The following is a 23,731-nucleotide window of genomic DNA, read 5'->3' as shown; positions in this document are numbered from 1 at the left end:
GAGCTGGGTGAACACAGCAGGCCAAGCAGCATCAGAGGAGCAGGAAAGCTGGCGTTTTAGGCCTAGACCTTTCTTCAGAAATGGGGATGGGGAAGGGGGTTCTGAAATAAATAGGGAAAAAGGGGGAGGTGGATAGAAAATGGATAGAGGAGAAGATAGGTGGAGAGGAGACAGGTAAGTCAAAGATGCGGGGATGGAGCCAATAAAGGTGTGTGTAGGTGGGGAGGTAGGGAGGAGATAGGTTAGTCCAGGGAGGCCAAGGGGGCAGGAACTGGGGGGTTCTGCTTGAGATGGGAGGAGGGGATAGGTGAGACGAAGAACAGGTTAGGGAGGGGTGACGGATCCCCCTCATCCTCACGTACCACCCCACCAACCTCTGGATCCAACGCATCGTCCTCCGACACTTCCGCCATCTGCAATCTGATCCCACCACCAAAGACATTTTTCCATCCCCACCCTCGTCTGCTTTCCGGAGGGATCACTCTCTCCGTGACTCCCTCATCAACTTTACACTCCCCACCAGTCCTACCACCCCGGCACTTTTCCCTGCAACCGCAGGAAGTGCTACACCTGCCCCTACACTGGTAGCCTCCCTCACCGCCATCCCAGGCCCCAAGAAGACCTTCCATATCAAGCAGTTGTTAACCTGCACATCCGCCAATGTGGTATACTGCATCCGCTGTTCCTGTTGTGGCCTCCTCTACATCGGGGAAACCAACTGGAGGCTTGGAGATCGTTTTGCAGAACACCTCCGCTCGGTTCGCAATAAACAACTGCACCTCCCAGTCGTGAACCATTTCAACTCCCCCTCCCATTCCTCAGACGACATGTCCATCCTGGGTCTCCTGCAGTGCCACAATGATGCCACCCGAAGGTTGCAGGAACAGCAACTCATATTCTGCTTGGGAACCCTGCAGCCCAATGGTATCAATGTGGATTTCACCAGCTTCAAACTCCCCCCTCCCCCTACCGCATCCCAAAACCAGTCCAGCTCATCTCTGCCTCCCTAACCTGTTCTTCCGCTCATCTATTCCCTCCTCCCACCTCAAGCAGCACCCCCATCTCCTACCTACTAACCTCATCCCGCCCCCCCTTGACCTATCTGTCCTCCCTGGACCGACCTATCTCCTGCTCACCTCCCCACCCACACTCACCTTGACTGGCTCCATCCCTGCCTCTTTGAATTGTCTGTCTCCTCTCCACCTATCTTCTCCTCTATCCATCTTCTATCCACCTCCCCCATCTCCCTATTTATTTGGGAACCCCCTTCCCCTCCCCCATTTCTGAAGAAGGGTCTAGGCCTGAAACGTCAAGCCTCTCCTGCTCCTCTTATGCTGCTTGGCCTGCTGTGTTCATCCAGCTCTACACTTTGTTATCTCGGATTCTGCAGCATCTGCAGTTCCCATTATCTCTGATATGCAATCGTGTATATCAACAACTCATTAATAAGTGGAAAGCATCGCACACACAAAGTACTGGAGGTGTAGACATCCTCCAGAAAGAAGCCTGAGCCACCAGCTCAAGGCAGGCTCACCACAGCCTGATTACAGGCAGAGATTATAAGGAACTGTGTAAAGGGAAGAGGAGAGCAAAGCAGTGCACTGCTGTAGGCCTTGTAGCTCACTGCTAAAGCAATTGGATAATGGCTTGAAAAAAATAAAAAAAAAAGTGAATCAGAAAAGGATGGTAGAAATGCACTTAGATGAGTAGAGTCACAGAGTCATATAACACAGAAACAGACCCTTCGGTCCAACCAATCCATGCTGACCATAATCCGAAACTAAACTAATCCCCCCTGCCTGCGCTTGGCCCATATCCTTCCAAACCTCACCTATTCATCTACTTATCCAAATGTCTTTTAAATGGTGTAACTGTACCCACACCCACCACTTCCTCTGGCACTCAATTCCACACACGAAAACCATCCTCTGTGTGAACAAAATTGCCCCTCGTGCCCTTTTTAAAATCTTTCTCCTCTCACCATAAAAATATGACTCCTAGTCTTGAAATTCCCCCAGCCTACGGAAAAGACACTTGCCATTTACTTATCTATACCCCTCATAATTTTATAAATCTCAGCAAGGTCCGATGAAAAAAGTCCCAGCCTACCTAGCCTCTCTTTATAACTCAAACCGTCCATTCCCGGCTACATCCTGTAAATCTTTTCCAGACACTCTCTACCTTAGTAATATCCATCCTATAACAGGGAGACTAGAACTGGATACAGTATTCCCGAAGAGGCCTCACCACAATGCCCTATACAACCTCAGCATGACATTCGAACTTACATATATATCTCTTAAATTGAGACAAAGGACCGGAGTTGGTAGATATTAGTAAGTTATGCCCTAATGTTTTATTGTTTTCAAGTATATTCAGACAAATTTATTTTGCTCGGGGAGACCAGGTTGCCATGGCAATGTATGCTTGATCATGTATGTTGTAACCAGGAGCTATGGATTTTAGAGGCTCCGTTACATAATTGACAAGGAATCTCTTCAGCTTTTATAGTCCATTTGTGGAGTATGTTGGAAGGATTTGAAAGTTGACACTCACTCAATCTTAGCCATATTAGGGAAGGACCTTCCTTGGTGATGAAGTCCCAATTTGGAACTCGAACACAGGGAAACAGTGCTACAGCCAAGTCACGATGCCATAGTCTAACCAGACTGTAGGGCTGGCCTCTCATTAGAGAGAGGTGGCTGGTGGTGGATTAACCTGAGGGTTATCACACCTCAGACAAGGGGAGAGGTAGAGAAGGAGGGTCCTCCACGGTAACCTCAGCTGGCGTGCTACAACTTGCTGCATTCAGATACAGTCGGTTCTGCTGTAACACGTGCTCTATCAGTGCGAATTGGCTGTAACACGAGTGACATGGGGGCATGCTATTTCTAAAACACGAACTTATGTTGGCTATAATGCAATTCCATTGGTGTGCGGAGGAGTAGGTGTCAACGTCACACGATCATCTCACGGTCTTTGCCGTGAATATGTACAACGTTAGTGCTGAGAGAGAGAGGGCCCGTACGGATATTCTGTGATCACTTCTCGTGCTTTGTCATGAAGTGTTTTCTGTGCGAGGTACTGTACAACCTCCACCCCCATCTAGTCATCTTGACATTATTTCAAGGCAATGTGTTAGATTTACTTTTATTTCATTATTAGGTATGAATTAAACATTTATTCAAATTGTGCTATCCTTTATGCTTGGCTTTCCAGTGATTTTTGAGCGATTTTGAGTGATTTCTTTTTGTGGTCAGCCACTTTTTCCCATGGGCTCTGTTATTTCTATAGCACGATTTTCTATACTGTGATGTTGCAGAGGAACGGAACGATCACAGTATAGCAGGACCGACTGTATAAGATCGTTGCTTGCACTATGCCTTGAAGGTGATTGGATTACACAAGCACTTCAGGGAGTTGGCTCTGTTTAGGTGTGCAGTTGCTGTGCCTTTAGGTCAGTATAAGCAAGGCGGTGACAGTTCTGCCAGTCCATACACCAGAAATAGCTTCTGGTATACTGGCAGAGCTATCTGTGATTGTATCAGGTCTCTCTCTCAACGCAGTGTCCAGAGCAAGGATCAATCAAAGTGCTAAGCATTCAGAAAGTGTTGAATCAGAATTGTTTTGAAGATCAGAAAAGCAATACTTAAATACAAAGATCTCAAGATCAGAAGAAATTTGTTCAGGGGAAGCAGTGATCATGTTATTGTCATCGGGCTAATCATCCAGAACCCCGGGCTAACGGGTTCAAATCCTAAGCTTGGCAGAGATTTGAATTCAATAAATAAAAAGCTAGTCTCGTGATGATCAAAGTAAAAAACCATCTGGTTCACTCGTGTCCTTTAAGGAAGGGAAATCTGCTGGTCTGGTCTGCTCCATGCGTGACTCCATTGGCTTCATAGGGTCATGGAGCTGTGTAGCATGGAAACAGACCCTTCTGCCTAACTCGCACATGCCTACCAGATATCTGAGATAAATCGAACCCCATTTGCCAGCAATAAATCAAGAAAAAGTTAAGAATAATGCATCAACAGTAATTTATATTAGCGTTAGAATTAGAGCCAGAATTAGAATAAGCACGAGATTTTACTGTCACATTACTCAAGTTTAGGAGTACAGAGAAAAGTGTACAAAGTGGCCATTTCTGACGCCATTTTTAGACACAAAGATACCGAGGTACAAAATTATAGGTATAAATTGGAAAAATACAGAAATGAAGGTAAATGTTCAGCATTATAGTCCTAAAGTGCTAAAGAAGGGAGTCCATCCTGGGTTTCATCTTGAGGTATGAGTCCAGTTTGAGATAAGTAAAGGGAAACAAGTGAAAAATAAAGCATGAAAAGAAAGAAAGAAAACAGGAAATGGACAGAGCAAGTGAGCTCCATGTGAGGAACACTGCTGCCATCTGGAAGGGGTCAGATTAGATTAACTCTTTGATAGTCAGCGATGAGAGGGACTCTCGTTCCAAAGTGCATGTGTTTATAGCAATTATCAAAAGAGCAATCAGCAAGGGGTCAAATTAACATGCAACAATACAACCTGCCAATTCTTACAGGAATATGTAGGGCTCAGCTTCAAATTCCCTGGGCAGTTTCTGGAAGGCACTGCCTGGAAATGTAGCAAAGGAAAATTCAACTGAGTCAATCGAGAGGGGCACTGGGTGGTCACTTGAATAGAAACAAGGTGTGAGATTACAGGGCAAAGGTCAGACACTGGCACTAAGTCATGACTTTCGTTCAGAGAGACAGTACAAGCACAGCATGTTAAATAGCCTCCTCCTGCACCAAAACAATACTAGGGTTTAATATTTTTACTGATGTTCCTGCCAACCTTACTTTCGCTTGGAGCCAGTTATCTAATATCCTCTACAATTTGAGTTATTGTACGAGAACAACAGTATGAGGCGTGCCCTCATTCATCCTAACCCCTGGGGATGGGGTAGGGGAATGTGCTCCATTGTTGGATTGAGCCGAGGACCAAGAGAAGAAAAGATGCTCGCTCTCTGGACGTCTGTGTGTTGATCCGCTCCTGAGTTTATCTCGCTCCACCAGGCCTAATCACAACAACAGAAAAGCAGTGAAGGCTCTGCTCAGTGGTAAACTGGTAAAGATGGCAGAGGAGGAGAGCCACAGGAGGGGAAGAGAATCTACAGGGCTGACACTGAAGGGGTGGGGGGGTGGGTGGGAGGTAGGGTGTGCAGAGGTTAGGCATGGGGCAGTAGGGGAGAGATTTTGTGACAGTGACAGTTGAGAGGGGAAAAGTGTTCAGAGGAGAGATAGGGTGATCCATCCTAAACTTGCAGTGAGATCCAACAAAATCTCCAATTGTATATCATCTAATTTAACCACATACAACAAAGTGCAGAGCTGGATGAACACAGCAGGCCAAGCAGCATCCCAGGAGCAGAAAAGCTGACGTTTTGGGCCCAGATCCTTCATCAGAAACGTCAGCTTTTGTGCTCCTAAGATGCTGCTTGGCCTGCTGTGTTCATCCAGCTCTGCACTTTGTTGCCTCGGATTCTCCAGCAACTGCAGTTCCTGTTATCTCTAATTTAACCACATATGTGTATTTTCTCAGGAGTTTTGCACTTTTCTCACATCCTCCTGCTATTAAAAATCTGACACTTGTACCTGCAATCAAATTGTTTCTTTTGATGTTGATCTTCCACACAGCAACGACATTCTAATGCTCATGATTGGAACTGGGAGCTATCTAAATAGAATGGGGTGGATGAACCCTCTAGATGGCCCTTCACATTAGTGGGGAGGAACAGGAACCAGTTGAGCTGGGGGCTACAGGTCCCTCAACGTCGCACGGTGGCTCAGTGGTGCGCATTGCTGCCTCACAGCGCCAGGGAACTGAGTTCAACTCCAGCCTTGGCTGACTGTCTGTGTGGAGTTTGCACATTCTCTCCGTGTCTATGTGGGTTTCCTCCAGGTGCTCCGTTTTCCTCCCACAGTCCAAAGATGTGCAGGCTAGGTGGGATCTACAGGGAGAGAGGCTGGGGAGGTGGGACTCTGTTCGGAGGGGTCAGTGTGGACTTGATTGGCTGAACGACTTGCTTCCCCACAGTCGGGACTCTATGTTGCTAATGCAGTTGAACAGGCCATCAAGGTAAATAGGTCCTTGATAAGCAGGGGATTTAGGGTGACAAGAAATGGGTTAGGAGTGTTGGATCATCCATGATCCTCTTGAAAGGCAGGGCAGCCTCCTATCGCAAAGATCCTCGGACAGGATTCTTCCAAATGCATGACCACTTCCATCTAGAAGGACAAGGGCATTAAAGATATGGGAACACCGCCGCCTCCAACCCACTCACCATCCTGACTTGGAGTGACTGGCAGCATTTACGGATAGGGATTTGAGTTAACATTTCAGGTACAGACTGACGAAGTTCAGCAGCATTAATTCTGATTTCTCTCAATAGTTGCTGCCAGACCTGATGTGGTTTTCCAGCAATTTCCTTTTTTTTAAAGATTTCAAATATTTTGACCATCTAATTGTTAATAATGTTAACATAGAAAGCCACAATGCTAAAGGAGCTGGCGGCCTACTGGCATTTTCACTGAACTGTGAATTGAGTAGACCAGGGTAATGTTCTGGTGGGCCTGGGTTCCAATCCTGCCGGGGCAGATGGTGGAATGAGAATTCAATATAAATATCTGGAAGTAAGAGTCTAATGATGACCATGAATTAATTGCCAGGGGAAAGACCCATCTGGTTCAGTATGGTCCTTTAGGGAAGGAAACTGCCATCCTGACCTGGTCTGGCCTACATGTGACTCCAGACCCACAGCAATGTGGTTGACTCTGGACTTAGCCCTGATAGTCACTTGTTCAATGCACTGATGGTGCTGTGTGCAGCCTTTGTAAATGGGGATAAGAAACAAAAGCTAACCCTGTCTTCAGCCCAATCATCAAACTCACACACACCTAATACATACACACAATAGGCACGTGAGAGCTCGGCCAGGACCATCTTTAGACTCCTACCACACAAAATATTTAACTTTGGAAGGTTCCATCAAATTAATTCCTGTCAGGTTTCCATGATGTAACGTCTCAGAGTGATAATTTACCACCAGGTTGACAATAAATGGTCTAATTCACACAGAGTTCAGTTTCTTTGTCTCCGAGTCCAAAGACTGGGGTTCAATCTCCACTCCTGAAGACTTGAGCCTAAAATCCAGGCTGGTCCTTTCAATGCAGTGCTGTCAAATGTCCCAGTTTTTGGAATAGTTGTTAAAGCTGAGCTCTATCTGCACCTTGCATGTGGATGTAGAAAATTCAATGAGCATGAGTTTCAATATTCCTTTCAGAACGGCTCTAGTTTTCAATGGAATATTTTTCCTACTTTTAATTATTCATAGAATGCAGGCGTTGCTAACTAACCAGTATTTATTACCCAGAGGTAGTCAACTGCATTACTGTGGGTCTTGAGCCACACGTAGGTCAGACCAGGGTAAGGATGGCAGTCCTGACCCCAAACTCCAGCTTTCCTGCTTCTCTGATGCTGCCTGGCCTGCTGTGTTCTTGTGTTATCTCTGACTCCAGCACCAGTTTCCTCTCCTAAGGGGGCATTAGTGAACCAGATGGGTTTACCCAACAATCTTAGACACTTAATTCCAGATATTCATTTTCATTGAGTTGAATTCCACCATCTGCCGTGGTGGGATTTGGACCCAGGTCCCAACAACAGTACCTGGGATTAACAATCCAAGTGTTACACCACTAGGCCATCACTTCCCCCAAGGTCATGGCTGATCCATGGTGAAAGACAGGACTTAAACAAGTTAATTGGAGAGCCCTGGGTAGTATTGTAGAACAGAGACCTCGAGGTTCAGGTACATAGCTGTGCTATCTATCCTTCAAACAACATCACAGTCACAGGTGATTGCATTGCTGCTTGTGGGAGCTTGCTGTGTACAATTTGAAGGCTACTTTTCCTACACTCCACACAGCAGCGGCTGCGCTTCAAACAATGCTCTGAATTGTTTGCGACGTTCTCAGATCGCGAAAAGTGCTGGGTAAGCTCTCTTCAATTCGCATAAATGCGTGCCCCTTCTTGTCGAGTTACTCAGACAGTCGAGCAGCGATGAATTGTGATCGCTGAGGGCTGAGAAACAGAAAACAAAGGGCTCGCAGTGTTGATGGATCAGACACTCACTGCACGCTGGCTTGTGACTGACGTGGCTTTATTCAGCCCCACCGCACAATGGATTTTGGAATGCTGTTGGATGAGTCAGACACTCAGCAATGAATGGGCTGTGATTTCTGAAGGGGGGGTCTGTCGACTGTACAGCTCGATTGCACCGGGAGTCTGAGACACTCAATGTTTTCCTGTTGCACCCAAATCTGAACAAAACAGTTCATATCAGGATCAAGGTTTACCAGAATGAGAGCTTAACATATCATCGGGAACTGCTGATAAGGCAAACCGTAAAACAATACATGTGACACTGCTGCTACCCAATCTTGTTTCCATGTGTACAATCAGATAAGGCTCTGGGTGAAAGTGTTCCCTATTTCCACACAAATCTACTTGTTTGCACAGAGTAGAGAAATTTTAATGCACTATAAAGCTCTCTGTTTCCTTTGTCTGGAATTGTCAAGGTTACATGGTCTGATCTCTGCTGTGGGGGTTGAAAGACAGGACTTAAACAAGTTAATTGGAGAGCCCTGGGTAGTATTGTAGAACAGAGAGACCTCGAGGTTCAGGTACATAATTCTTTGAAGCTTGCGTCACATGTAGACAGGGTGGATAAGGAAGCATTTAGCATACTTGCCTTCATTACCTTCGAGTATAGGAGTTGGGGCGTCATGTTGAGGTTGTACAGGGCATTGAAGAGGCCTCTCCTGGAGTATTGTGTCCAGTTCCAGTCACCCAGTTATATGAACGATATGATGAAGCTGGGGAGGGTTCAGAAAAGATTTCCCAGGATGCTGCTGGGAATAGAGTTATAAGGAGAGGCTTGATAGACTGGGACTTCTTTCACAGTGCTTAAGAGGGGTGACCTTTTAGAGATTTATAAAATCAGGAGGGGCATAGATAAGGCGAACAGTAGGTGCCTTTTCCCCGCGGTTGGGTGGGTAGGGGGGGGGGTGGGGGTTCAAGTCCAAGGGGCATATTTTTAAGGTGAGAGGAGAAAGATTTTAAAAATGACACGAGGGGCAACCTTGTTTCACAGAATGTGGTTCATGTGTTGAAAAGAAGTCCAGAGGAAGTGGTTAATGTGGGTACAGTTACAACGTTTAAAATACATTTGGGTAAGTACATGAATAGGAAAGGTTTGGAGAGGTGTGAGCTAAATTCAGGCAGCTGGGACTAGTTTAGTTTGAGATTATGGTCGGTGTGGCCTGGTTGGACCGAAGGGTCTTTTTCCAAGTTGCATGACTTGCCGATATATGTTAAAGTTGCACCTTATCATAGACTCATGGAGGGCTTCTGCACAGCTCCTTGCTTGATGCCCTAACAGGGGCATCTAGAAGTTTAGAGCACAGGGCACACAACTGCGCATCTCAACCAGATTCATGAGAGATCAGTGTGCCGCGCAGAGTCTAAAGAGGCTACAAGAGTCTGTGAGGTTAACACGCTCAATGCTAAATCAGGCACAGAACATGAAATAGAGAGGGTAAAAGTTCGATCAGGGGTAAGAACTAAAAAAAGAGAAATTTTACAAGTGCTATTGAATTACATTTGAAAAACAATTAAACGTAGAGGGAGTGAGACTCCACACTAGTAAAAACCCCTTTGGCATCAGACTATGATTGTCAATTCTGTGACAGGAGACTTAAGCAGAAATTGGCACCTGATTCATTTCTGATGGGTTTAGTCCACATCGATAAGTTAAAGAAGCTTGGAACAATGGGATAGGTCTTTCTGATGGAGGTACAAAGAGGTGAATGTTTTCATTTATTGATAAATGACACATTTAGCTCAGTGATTTTTATTACGTTTGCTCTTGCATTCAGTGCACCTTAGTGAGGAAGCAAGACTGTTTCCTCCAAAAAACAGAACATTTCATCATAGGATGGAAATTTAAAACTAGCAGGAGGACTTTATGCTTTTGACTTTTCAATCATGATAAGTGACTACCTTTTTAAACGCTTTAGAGGCTTGACTTGAAAGTTTGCATTACTGACTTGAGCCAGGATACTTTCTTTAATCAGACATTCTCTTTACTCAGAGAGTGGTAGGGGTGTGGAATGCATTTCTGGAGAGGGTAGTGGAGTCGGCCTCATTAGGGGCATTTAAGCAGCTATTAGATAGGCATATGGATGATAGTATAAGGTAGGGGTGGAGGTTAGATAGACCTTAGGTTTAGGGTAAAAGTTCGGCACAGCAATTTCAACTACTGCAGAATTCCTAGCTTCGAACCCTCTCACCCAGCTCATCTCGCAATGTGCTGTTAGTTCGATACTGGGAAAAAGGCAAGAGGATCTGCTTGATGTGTCAGATAGGGGTGAAATCTAAAGACTGGGCTTGTCCCCAGGAGAATGGCGTGGTGGCTCAGCGGTTAGCATTGCTGCCTGATCGTGCTAGGGACCTGGGTTCAAACCCAGCCTCAGGAGACTGCCTGTGTGGAGTTTGTATGTAGTCCCTGTGTCTGTGCGGGTTTCCTCCACCATCTAAAGATGTGCAAGCTAGGTGGATTGGCCAAGCTAAATTGCCTGTAGTGTCAAGGGATGGGTCTGGGTGGGATGCTCTGAGGATAGGTGTGGTCTTGTTGGGCTGAAGGGCCTGTTTCCACACTGTAGGGGCTTTATGAATACAAAATACTGCTATGTGTAGGCAGTGGACAGAGTACATGATAGGAGCAGATTTCACTTCCTGAGCCTGCTCCAACATTCATAACGTTTGCTCATGTCTGATCTCTTTGTTTTTCTTTTGAATTCCACATTCCCAATGACCTCCGATAATTTTCAGTTCGCTGCCTAGCTAGAATGCACTTACTTCCACCTGATCAATACCCAACGACCAACCTTCGCCCCTCTCTGAGGCAGAGAGTTTCAAAGCCACACAGTGGCCCTCCCAGAGATGATAAAACGATTCACATTATTTCTGTTCTAAAAGCACAGCGCCTCAAATTGAAAGTGTCCTCTTAGATCCACAAGACCAAATGTCCGTTTCATTTCAATCCAGAGAGCTCTTGCTCATCAAGGACACATGAAGCATTGCACACTCTTTCTGTGGCTGCATGCATTTTCAGTCAAAAATGCAGAAATATATTGAATAAGTGCTCCTATTGGTTAGTCGTTCCTCTTTGCAGTTTCCAGAGATGTTTTAGCATCAAATGGAGCAATTCAAACATGAACCACAAGCTTCCCCCCACCCCCCAACCCCTTGGGATTGGGTGGGAGCCTGCATTTTATACATACTGCAGATATTAGCCTATTTAGGCCTTTGGGTTTTAGAAAAGGCATCAAGAGAGTGTGGAGGAACTTGACATGTGTACTCCCAGCGATTTAAGACTTTATCAACATGAAGGGAGCTGTGCCCCGTAGGTTCAGCAGGAGGTAACAGGCTCAAAATCATGCGAGAATTCAAGAGTCAGAAAGAAGTAAGTGTTTCCAGTGGCAAAGTGTTGGAAACCAAATGGTCTTGGGTTGGCAAAAGAAATAATTTTTTGCTTAATGCATTGCCGCAATTGGATATGGGATGCTGATTCAATTATTGGAAAATTGGACAAGAGCTTGACAGGGAAATCCATGAGAAAAGAACAGAGACCATGGATTCATAGCATTTTCAAACAGCCAGTAGGGACAGGCTAGGCTGAACAGCTCCGTCTGCACTGCCTCGCTCTCTGATACGCGAAGAGTAGAACAGGATGGGATGTAAGAGCTTGTAAATCCATCAGCTCCTCAACCAGCAGGTTAAGTTATGGAACTGCTGGAAATCTCGAGCTGAAAAGGAGAAATTTCTGGAGAAACTCTGGAGGTATCTGAGGGGACAGAAAACAGATTTAACGTCTTGGGTCCAGTCGTCGTTCTTCTTGTGAAGAGCTGAGTTAATTTCTGCAGCCCGTGTGACCATTGGATGTCTCAGAGTGCTTTATAATTGCGATTGTTGCAATGTCAGAACTGAGATATCCTTATCTCTCTCAGCGAGGTCCCCCAAAACAGTGACACAATGTTGACCAGGCATTCTCTTTTAGTGAGGTTGACTGAGGGATAAAGATTAGCTGGGACCCCAGGGAGAAGTCTTCGACAAAGCATCATCAAATCTTTTACCCCACCTTGCGTCATCACAAAGGCAAAGACTGGCTCAGTTTCACATCACAACCTAAAGAGACACCCTCCGACAGTGACACTGCCCTGCATTTGTGGTCCACCTTTTCCACTTACAGCCCTGGAGCAGGGTTTTAAACAATGAAACTCAAAATGGAGAGAGCTATTAACTGAGTCACAAATAATGGCCTCTCTAGGAACCATGTTCCCCCTTAACCTGACCCCACCCAACTCTTAAACGTGGGCTAGAGTTGACACCCTTATTTCTTGGAAATGACAGGATGCAGTCATTTAGCCTGAGAGGCCTGTCAGCCCGTTCTTACTGAGAACAGAGTGGCTGCGGTCTCAAGAACCCTTGCTCTGTTTGCTTCAGATAGACACGGCTGATTGACCAATGAGCAATGAAGCCAGCCTTTGCTATCTGCCTGAATGAAACCTTCTATCAGCGGAGCTCAGGGCTTCATGTTGGGCCAGTGGTGGATGTGATAGGACTCAGCACTGCACAATACTGGAAGATGGGGATAGTGCTGCCTGGGGAGCTCAGTGCATTGTGAACAGCCTCTGAATTCTGGTGATAGCGGCACTGCTGTCACTCATGGGGCTCCGAACTTCTTGGTAGGAGTGCCTTAAAAAGCAGCTGTGTGCTGTAAATGGAACAGATGGGATTTGAATAACCACACTTTACTAATTTATAGCAGATATAACAGTTTGATAGAGCAGAAAGAGAAGCATTGTTCTCCCTGGGGAGGGACGTCGTGACAAAGAGCTCAAATGGAAGAAAATTGGCAAAAGGAGCAAGGATGGAGAGACAAGGAGGTTCATTTTAACAGAATAAGGTGTTACAATCTGGAATGCAGTGCTGGAAATGAGTCAGAAACAATTTCAATCATAACTCTCTTCAGGAAATTGGTGATTCATTCGAAATTTAGGATTACTAAAAGTTAAAGTTTAATTTTAATCTATCATTCAGCAAGAGCCGAATGTAACGAGTTGGATTTGAGAGAAAGGAAACTCCAATTAAAACAACAAGCTACAATTTATACAGCGGCTTCCTTCGGGGTACATTGATGCTTGCTTTTCCCATTTGCCAGCATTTGGCCATTATCCTTCTAAATTCTTCCTGCCCATGTACCCATCCAGATGCCTTTTAAATGTTGTAATTGTACCAGCCTCCATCGCGTCCTCTGGCAGCTCATTCCATACACACACCACCCTTAGGTCCCTTTTAAATCTTTCCCCTCTCAACTTAAACCTTTGCCCTCTAGTTTTGGACTCCTCCACCCTGGGAAAAAGGCCTTGGCTATGCACCGTATCCATGCCCTTCATGATTTTATAAACCTCTGTAAGGTCACCACTAAATCTCCGACATTCCGGGGAGAAAAAGCCCCAGCCTATTCAGCCTCTCCCGACAGCTCAAAGCCACAATCCCACCGACATCGTTGAAAATCTTTTCGAACCCTCTCAAGTTTAACAACATCCTCCCTATAGAAGGGAGATCAGAATTGAACACAGTGTTCCACAAGTGGCTCATAAATTCAAGATAAAGAGCTTCGAATTCCTATCTCCTTTGAGATGTTCTGTACTCCCAATTATTTATTAATTTGTAGAGAAAAAGAAATTGCAGGAGGTCTGGGACTTTAATTTAGTTCACATGATATGGATATCACGACCTGGACCATCATTCCTTAATAGACCTTGAGGAAGTGAGTTAGGGCTAGATTTTGGGTCAACAACACCCATGAATGAGTTAAAAACAATAGATGGGCTATTTCATGTAGTCATCAATGTCATGATGGGCCCAAGGATCTTCTGTGCTGCATGATCCCTGAGTAAAGGAAAACCTGATATAAACCTTTGAACCAAAGCTGGTTGGCATTCCCAGTTAATGGGTGAAAGGTCATTTGGTGCAAGTTGCCATACAGAGGGAGGAGGTCATACAGATCCACGGATCTCTGAAAGTGGCAAACCAGGTGAACAAGGTAGTCAAGAAGGCACACAGCCCAGCATTTTCGGAAGAAGGGTCTCAACCCAAAATGTCAACTTTCCTGCTCCTCTGATGCTGCTTGGCCTGCTGTGTTCATCCAGCTTCACACCTTGTTACCTCAGGCATATAGCACACTTGCCTTTATTGACTAGTGTATTGAATATTAAAGTTGGCAACAGAAACAGAAATTGCTGGAAATGCTAATAATGATTTCTCTTCACGGATGCTGGCAGACCTGCTGAGCCTTTTCAGCAATTTCTGTTTTTGGTCTTGAATTATAGCATCCGTAGTTCTTTCGGTTTTTATAAAAATAGGCAAGTTATGTTACAGCCGTACAAAACTTTTAATTAGGGCCACATTTGGAATACTGAATACAGTTCTGGCCACCACACTACCAGGAGGATGTGGATGCTTTGTAGAGCCTGCAGAGAGAGTTTACCAGGATGCTGCCTGATCGAGATGGTTTTAGTTGGGAGGAGATATTGGATACGCTCAGACTGTTTTCACTGAAAAGTTGAAGGCTGAAGGACCAAACTGTTAGAGGGCCACAAAATGATGAGAGGCATAGATAGGGTGAATAGTCAGAGGCTTTTCCCCAGGGTGGAAAGGTCACCTACAAGAGGTCACAGGTTCAAGATGAGAGGGAAATGTTCGGGGGAGAAGTGCAGAGATAATGTTTCACACAGAGGGTGGTGGGTGCCGGGAACACACTGCCTGTGGAGGTGGTGGAAGCAGGCATATGAGCGACGTTTAAGGCATATCTTGATAGATACATGACCGGGGGGAAACAGAGGAATAGAAAGGGGGCATGGACAATAAGTAGTAGGTCCAAATAAGGATTAAGAATTGTTGCAAATTGATGGGCCAAAAGGCCTGTTTCTCTGCTGCACTGCATTGTATTGGATTGTACTTGGTGCCCAGATTCACAGGGATTAGCATGTTTCCCTTGTCACCTTAGAGTGAATGGACTACAGCCCTGTGGTGTTAAACTGAGGCTGTGATTAAGGTTGATGAAGTTTCATCAGTCCCTAGAGAGAAGAAAGATGTCTGTGCACCTAAATACTGCCCCTTCCCCCACCCTGATAATTGCATTACCCAATTCTACTTGACGGAAACTGAGTTGTCATGAGGCTAAAGGTTTGGTGATTGGAGTCCAAATCCCATTAGAAAAGGCCAGGAGTTTAAATTCATGTAACTAAATCAATCTGAAATGAAACATTAGCAAGCTCATAGATTCATAGAATCCCTAACGTGCAGAAACAGGCCATTTGGCCCATCCAGTCTGCACTTTCCCTCTGAAGGCCTCCAGACTCAATTCCCCTCCTCAATCCCCATATCCCCATATTTTCCATGGCCAATCCTCCCTAGTCTGCACATGCCTGGACGCTATGGGTAATTTAGCATGGCTAAACCATCTAACCTTCACATCTTTAAACTGTTGACCCAGTTGTAAAATCCAATCTAGTTTAGATGAAAGGGAGAAATGCCATCTTTACCCATGAGTCAATATGTGCGTCCTGCAGCGAAAGGTCGATACCTGGTTGCCTTCTGAAATGGCCTGGTAACCCAGTCAGTGGTATTCTGGGGCAATAAAGGGGAACTGTGCTGAGTGTGGGGCAACGAATGCTGTCAGTGCCGGAGATTCCCACATCGCGGGAAAGGAGCTGGAATATAAGGTTGGGGATTCGATGGGACCATGTTTCAGAGGTTCCTCAAGGAGTGCGAGGAAATCTGGTCAGCGCTTCTCTTCGAACCGGCCCCCAGCTCAGCTCAAAATGATCAACGAGATACAGACTTTAGGAGACGTGAGCCAGGGTAGCTAAATCCAGCCCCACCAGAGCAACCCTTCACCCAAGGTCTGTAAATCACTTGGCACATTAAGGAAAGGACCTGACTGTCCCTTTCACAACATTATAGCATCCTGAGATATCATAGCAGAACCGAGGAAGCACTCTTGGAGATACAGTCAGCATTAAAGGAAATACAACAAATTCATGCACAGCAAGATCCCAGAGAGTAAGGCATAACGTCAGCTGGGTAAGGCAGAATGGCCCTTGGGAAAAAAAAACTATGTCCATGCGAGAAGGAGGGAGGATGTAGGACAGATGGTCCTTGCTGATGGACACAGAAAATAGGAACAGGAGTAGATTTGGCCCTTCAAACATGTTCTGCCTTTCGATACAATCGCGGCTGATCATTTAACCCAGGCCCCTGCTCCAGCTTTGTCTCACCCGCCATTTCCCTTTGTTCACTTTAGCTCTGAGAACAAGATCTGACCTTGCATCTGAGACCCTGGCACCACGCTGTCTTCCATTCAAAACCTAGAAAGTGTAGCCACAGTCCCCCTATCAACCGACCGAACGTCCCACTCCCGCGACACACCTCCCTCAGCTCTTCGCTGTCTGTGATCCCCAGTGACGTACAAGCAGAAGGCCGCTGCCTGCTCAGTGGCACTGACGGGGGCGAGAGCTGTCGGTTTCTGGACCACTGGAAATTGTCGCCAGGCAGGGTGGCATGGTCATTACCACCTGGTCCCACCACTGCCACATTGGCATGAAGGTGGGCAGGACTCATCTCTCACCAGCTCTCCAACAGCCTGCGAGAGGGACTTTACCCCATGTGCCCTGGGGAAAATATCATGCCTGGATGATCTTGTCCATTTCTCTGCCAGCAATGATCACACCCTGGGCTCCGATCACCTGGCACACTTCCAAATGGAACTCTGTTACCTGCAGTTGCTAATCTTTTTGTTCGCCTTCCTGGTTTATCCCCTCTGGGACAGCCAGCTTTATTTGTTTCTGCCTTTATTTCAACTTTCTAATAAAGGCATGTGGAGCTGATAGACATTAATGTCTGCAGAAGGTCATGGGGAGTGCTTGGAAAAACATCATCGTTGCTCCCCTGCCTGAGTCAGACAGTCATACGGCTAGGAAAACAGACCCTTTGGTTTGTTTCATCGTTACTAGCCATAAGGGGGAGGTGATGGCCGAGTGATATTATCGTTGGATTGTTAATCCAGTAGACCCGGTTAATGTTCTGGGGACCTGGGCTCAAATCCTGCCTTGATAGATGGCGGAGTTTGAATCCAATAAAATATCTGGAATTAACAATCTAATGATGACCATGAATCCAAAGTTGATTGCTGGGGGAAAATCCCATCTGGCTCACGAATGTCTTTTAGGGAAGGAAATTGCCATCCTTACCCGATCTGGCTTCCATGTGACTCCAGACCCACACCAATGTAGTTGACTCTTAACTGCCCTCTGGGCAATTAAGAACGGGCAATAAATGTTGCATGGTCAGCAACACCCTCATCCCATGAAAGCATAAATAAAGATTCCCAAACTAAACTAGTCCCACTCGTTCGTGTTTGGCCTCTATCTCCCTGAATCTTTCTTATTCATGTATTTATCCAAATGTCTTTTAAACATTGTAATTGCACCCACATCCACCACTTCCTTTGGAAGTTCATTCCACTCACTAACCGCGCTCTGTGTAAAAAAATTGCCCCTCGTGTCCTTTTGAAATCTTTCCCGCCTCACCTCAAAAATACATTCCCCTTTAAGTTTTGAAGTCTGCCTCCCCCACCCTAGTGAAAAAGCCTTTGTCATTTGCCTTATTTACAACCCTCTATAAGGTCACTGCTCAGCCTCTGATGCCCCTATGATCCGGGCAGAGTTTGACGTCAATCAGAAGTTAATCACTGCCCCAGTTTTGGGGCTGGGGGGTGGTGGTGGGGGGAGGGTGGGGGGGAAGAGGGGGTTGGCATATTTACCAGCACAAAGTAGCAACAGGGCTGGCATTCCTTCGCTTCTTCCCATGCGCATTCAGCAATTCTGAGCCTGACCTCCTCAGGCTGCAACACAATCAGAGCGTGTTGAACAGAACAACAGGTTCCTGGCAACGCTTCATAGGCTGGAATCCGGGAGACGGAGGGAGGGAGGGAGGGAGGGAAGGGAGGGTGAGACGATCCTGTAGTAACAGAGAGTAAACTCCCGACTGCCCGCGTACCTCTCCTGGGACACTGCTAGACCCGTCTCTGGCCCCCAGTGCTTTCGTCTTGTTTGTCACCGCTCTGTGCCTGGCAATCGCTGGGGCAAACGAAACAGGAGTGATGGCCGTGACTGCTTACTGTTGCTTTCTTGAGAAATAAACTGCGTTACATTTCCTGGAAATCTTAAGAGTGGTTCTGTCGCATTGTGACCGAAATTGCTGCCTTAATTGCTCGACCCTGACTGAATCCTCAGGTTACTATCGACAAAAAGCAGCGAATGGGCCGGCTGTGTTAATACTGTGGCTACGAGGGTGGGTCAGAGGGAGGTATTCTGACATTGAGTACAGAGCTCCTATGTTTCCCAAAGCCTGTACCATCTAGGCTCATACCAGTGAGCTGGTACACTTGTCCAGAGGAGTGAAGGTCCAGAATACCATCGACACAAAGCAGCCTGGTCTATCTGCACCCTAACCAGCACCTCACATACCTTCTACCTCCACCAAACAACCCACGGTTGCAGCCGCAGTGAATTCCATCTACAGAATGCACTGCTGTAGCTTACTGAGCTCCCTTCAACGGCACCTTCCCTAACCACGCCCCCCCCCCTCAAAGGACAAGGGCAGCAGATACATGAGAACACCACCCCCTGCAAGTTCCCTGCCCAGCCACTCACCATCCTGACTTGGAAATATATCGCTGTTCCTTCACCGTTGCTGGGTCAAAATCTTGCGAGTCCCTTCCTAATGGCATTGTGGGTCAACCAACACAAAATGGGCTGCTGTAGTTCAAGGAGGTAGCTCACCATCACATTCTGAAGGGACAGTTAAGGATGGGCAATAAATGGTGGGCCAGCCACTGATGCCCACCTCCCATCAAACAGAAAACCCAGTCAAATAAGGCTATTAATGTCTCCTGGCAGATTGCTGCGTACTCTGGTTTGACACGAAGCTGATTAATCTTAGAGCAGAAAATGTCATTACTTAGATATTTATCACCTCTCAGAGCTCTCTGTAGAAAGTTTCCATCTTTCCGAGTGCCATTTCAGAATGCACGTGGAACTTCTGATCGAGATCTGAAAGGACTGCGTGTTGAAAAGTGCATGCGGAATGTTCCAATGATCACATTGCTAAACTTCATGTCGCTGTTTCAGAATGAGTGTGTGGTTTCTTTATATTCTGCTACACCTGGCACCACACTACAAAGGCATTCATATCAGCCCTAGTTCATCTCGGTCCCCCTGCGTACATCCTTGAAGACTACAATCAACCCACTCAGATCAGCATGAGAAATGCATATGCTGCACACGGTCTGCCTCATTCTAACTGCAACTCTTTCCCCTCTTTCATTTTGTTCTAGATTATCCTGAATTACGTCCATAAATTCTCCTCACCCACTCCCTGAGCTGGCACAATCTTCAATCACCAGTCTCCGGCCAACCTGAGTTCTTCATTGGCTTCATTGGTGACTGTCCTTTGTTTATAGGTCATGCCAAGATTTGGTGTCTCCCCTCTCTCCACCCCCCAACATCAAGCTCCTTCACAAATTTAAAATCTGCATTACCTCGACTGACCTTGGGATAGAGGAGGTGGTGCAAACGGGCTCTGATTTTAACCTGAGTCTCTAAGAGCAATCACTATCAGTAATACCTGTTCAGAAATGGACAGCTTGAAGTTTCAATTGATAAAAGATTTGGAATATTCTTACAATTGTGGAGGCCTACAGCTCAGCCCTTCACCCCATCGAGTCTGTGATAGTCAGAAACAACCACCTATCTATTCTAATATTCAACAGTTCATCAACAGTATTGTCTCTGTTATAAGGTTAGATGTGGGATGTTTGATGATAAGATCATAAGAAATAGGAACTGAAACAGGCCATTCAGCCCCTTGAGACTGTTCCACCTTTCATGGCTGATCTGATACCCCTCACGCTCGCGTTCCTCCCTGAATGATCAATTTCTGAATGCAGCAAGACCTGGACAATGATGGATAAAAGTCAAATAAGTTTCACTCGACACAAGCAATGGCCATCTCCGGCAATACAGATTCTAAGCACCTTCTGCAACGCCTGAAGGTCGGGGGCTGGGAATTCTGCAGGGCTCTGCTAAAGTCAGAACCATTTACACGGCATAAGCCAGGGGTAAGACGGAACACACTCCAGAAAGCTGTCTCTCGGTGCAACTCTAGCAACATTTAAACTCAACACCACCCAAGAAAAGGACACCCATTTCATCCCAGCTCTACTGTACCTTTACAAATTGACTCCCATCATTAGTTAACAGAAGTACCATCTGAGAAATGGATGGGATCAAAGTGCCAAGACTTATTCAACAGTAGCTCCTGGAGGCATGGAAACATAATCACCTTTTAATCTCAATGTTCCCTTTGAAACCACATGCCATACTGACTTGATAATATATCGCTATTCCTTCAACATCACTAGTTCCAAATCCCAGGACTATTTCCTTGATAACATGGGGAACAGACTGCTCCAAGGAGAAGACCTTGTCCCCAACCAGTTGAGGGGCAAGAGCCAAAGATGCCTCAGAAAAGCCATGGTGATGCCACATCCCAGTGATAAACCAACCCTGGGTATCATGTAGGTTGATGTGACAAGTGTACACTGGGGTCATATGGAGGAAGATGAAACAGAAGGAAGACAATAATGGGATCAAGGCAAGGAGGTTGAGAAATCAGATCTGGTCGAACCCCATTGCAAAGTGTTAGCCTGAACATGCAAGGTGTTCAAGTGGAGGGTTAACAGTCATTATGACAGACCACCAAAATTATGCTTGTGACTGACATGGGTACTTTCACACAAAATGCCCTTACAGCAGAATTCAACTAAAATAAAACAGCATGAATCTCTGATGTGGTTACCTGGTATCAAGTGTTTGATATATTTGATGTCTTGACTCATTACCAGAAAATTTCGCTAGGTCTTTGTCGATCAGTTGAGTCAGACTGGTAGCTGCATGAGTGGATTGTGCCAAGTGTCACTAATATAGAACAGGAACCTGGAAGATTATATCACGGCTTCCATGCATTCTACAATGCAGGATCATTTCTTGTGGTCCCGTATCAGCACGGGCTGCCTGCCTTATTCCTCTTCCTGTACTATTCATGAATTTCCTGACTACTTCCCTGAATAGTTTCTGAATCCACATCGAGGAGAGAACGTAATGTTCCACACTTTCCTGCTCTGGATTATCTTTTAATGCCTCATGCAGCAACACAGTTGTCTTCTGGCTGATCACTGCTCTTTTCCCCAATCATTTTCAGTCTGTTCACCGCCATCTGCTCTCTTGCATCCTCCCTCTGATCTATTCTTTCTTTTCTTGCTTTATTGTTCTCACCATCCCTCTCTCCTTATGTTCTGGATCTGCTTTCCCCTCTTTCATCCTTTCCCTTTTCCCTTTGTCCACTCTTTCCTCATACTCTCTGCTATCCCTACATTGTTTCACTTCAATCTGCCTTCACTCACTCTCTCCTGTTTGTCTTGCCTCTTTATCTCATACTATGTTTGCCTTAAACCTTTGTCCTTTGTCTTAACAATCTTGCTTCATGATATGCCACTGTCAGGTGTGTGCGTGCGTGGGTGTGTGTGTGTGAGACTGTGTCTGTGTAGGTATGCCCCTTGTAGGTGTGTGTAGGTAATATGCGTGTGTTGTTTGTGTGTGTATGTCTGTCTATGCCTTGCACAGGGTTTGTGTACTGATTGTATGTGTATCTGTGTGTACGTGTGTGTGTGTATCTGTGTGTGTTTGCACTTGTGTGTTTTGTCTGTGTGAGTGTATGTTTGTATGTGTGTGTTTACATCTGTGTATGTCTATATATGTGTGTGTTTGTGTTCCTCCAGGTCCACATTGTGTTATCTCAGACTCCACCATTGGCAGTTCTTACTAACTCTATGTTTGTGTATATGTGTTTGTTTATGTGTGTGTATGTGTTTGTCCGTGTATACATGTGTGTGTGTGTATGTGTGTGTTTGTGTCTGTGTGTGTGTGTCTGTGTGAATGAATGTGTGTTTGTGTGTGTGTCTGTGTGTATGAATGTGTGTGTGTATGTGTGTGTGTGTGTATGTGTGTGTTTGTGTGTGTGTGTGTGTATGTGTGTGTATGTATGTATCTGTGTATGTGTGTGCCTTTGAGTGTTTATTGGCTGCGGCTCATTAGATTCACAAAGTCAAAGATTCCCTGGAGTGGCGCTCACAATTCCAGGCTGAAAACCCAGCACAAGACTGAGGTTGTTGCTCTGTGTTAGACGCAGGTATCTCATTTGACAGTAAAGCCAATGGTTAAGAAAGGTGCTTAGAAATGCCAGCCCTTTCTCTGGAAATTTATTTGCTCATTACGAGAAAATGACTAACATGACCTCAAAAAACTCCCTGATGAAACGTGCAGGGTGTACGCTGACCAATTCCAACCATCCAGTTGGAAAACCCATGACTGTTCTCCCTCATACCTAATGATGCCTGTTGGTACAGTAAGCCCCCAGCCTTACCTTCCATGAATAGCAGAGGCAAATAAAGCCAATGCAAGAACACGGACTATTGCATTAACACATCAAACCTGGGCTCTCTGAACCCTGTCACTGCACCCAATGAATGAGTGCCAACAAAAAGAATAATTCATCAAGAAAAGCAAATGCGAGAGACAGGAGAATGGGTAAGGGCTGGGGGTTGGGGGGAGCGGCAATGGGAGATAAAGAGCAGTATCTGATAGTTAGACTTTGTATTAAATATAACGTAAGCTTGTAACTTACCCAGGGAAAAGAACCTACTGGGTGCCATGAATGAATGTCGTTGCCCAGTCTTCTTTTTAAACCCGTGGAATGTTCCTGGACAGCAGTAAACACGCTCTCTCTCTCTCTACTCACGCAGTGTCTGAGCTGCTGGTCTCTCTCACAGCTTTTGTACACTCCCCATAAAAGCCTTGCCGTCACTACCTTGCATACATCTGCCCAGACTGATTATGCTTTATTGTACAGCGCCTTGCCAATGTGACTCTAGCTCCCTCTACCCCCTCGCTCCTAACCAATGACAAACGGAAAGCTATGGGGGGGGGGGGGGGAAGTGCCTGGCTTGCACACACAAGCGGCCGTCTGCAGCTATTAGCGATCAGTAGTGAGTCACTGTTTATTTTTGGTCGCACCTTATGCAGGGATTCCCTGAACAGTGTCTGGAAAGTACAGTATTCTGGTGCAATGTGCATCCCGCGCCAAACCTGCTCAGTTCCCACCTGATTTGCAAGCGCCCCTCTCGGCCATTCGGAATCGGTGCCTGCAGTTCTGACTGTGCATTGTGTATGGATTTAAAAAGGCTTTGGGAAGAGGACAGAAGCCAGTGTGAGGGGAAAATGTCGTGGTTCACAGAAGAGAATTGTATAAGCTTCTGCAAGGAATCAGTGCAGACACAGAGGACTAGGTGGCTGGGAGGGACATTATTATTGATGGACATCACAGATAATTCCACTAATATCTAGAGACATGATCACACCCTGATATTCACTGTGTTAGGCATGAC

The 23,731-nt window shown here is 45.8% G+C and overlaps 1 protein-coding gene across 4 annotated transcripts in view; it reads right to left on the bottom strand.

Moving 5' to 3' along the window:
• LOC125447444 (adhesion G protein-coupled receptor E2-like) overlaps positions 1–23,214 on the bottom strand; it is an 80,960-nt gene extending 57,746 nt beyond the window's left edge. Inside the window, exon 1 of one of the 4 annotated variants that reach the window (XM_048521788.2) lies at positions 22,972–23,214. In XM_048521788.2, the coding sequence (XP_048377745.1) occupies positions 22,972–22,999 (28 nt within the window). In that variant the 5' untranslated portion in view covers positions 23,000–23,214. Of the gene's footprint in view, positions 1–17,989; positions 18,081–21,087; positions 21,197–22,971 lie in introns of those variants that run through there. The other 3 variants (XM_048521787.2, XM_048521786.2, XM_048521785.2) reach the window with 3 other exon arrangements.
• Positions 23,215–23,731: the final 517 nt, after the last annotated feature.

This window comes from Stegostoma tigrinum, chromosome 35 (genome assembly GCF_030684315.1).
Source record: "Stegostoma tigrinum isolate sSteTig4 chromosome 35, sSteTig4.hap1, whole genome shotgun sequence".
Lineage (NCBI taxonomy): Eukaryota > Metazoa > Chordata > Chondrichthyes > Orectolobiformes > Stegostomatidae > Stegostoma > Stegostoma tigrinum.
This window is presented reverse-complemented; position numbering and strand designations above follow the sequence as displayed.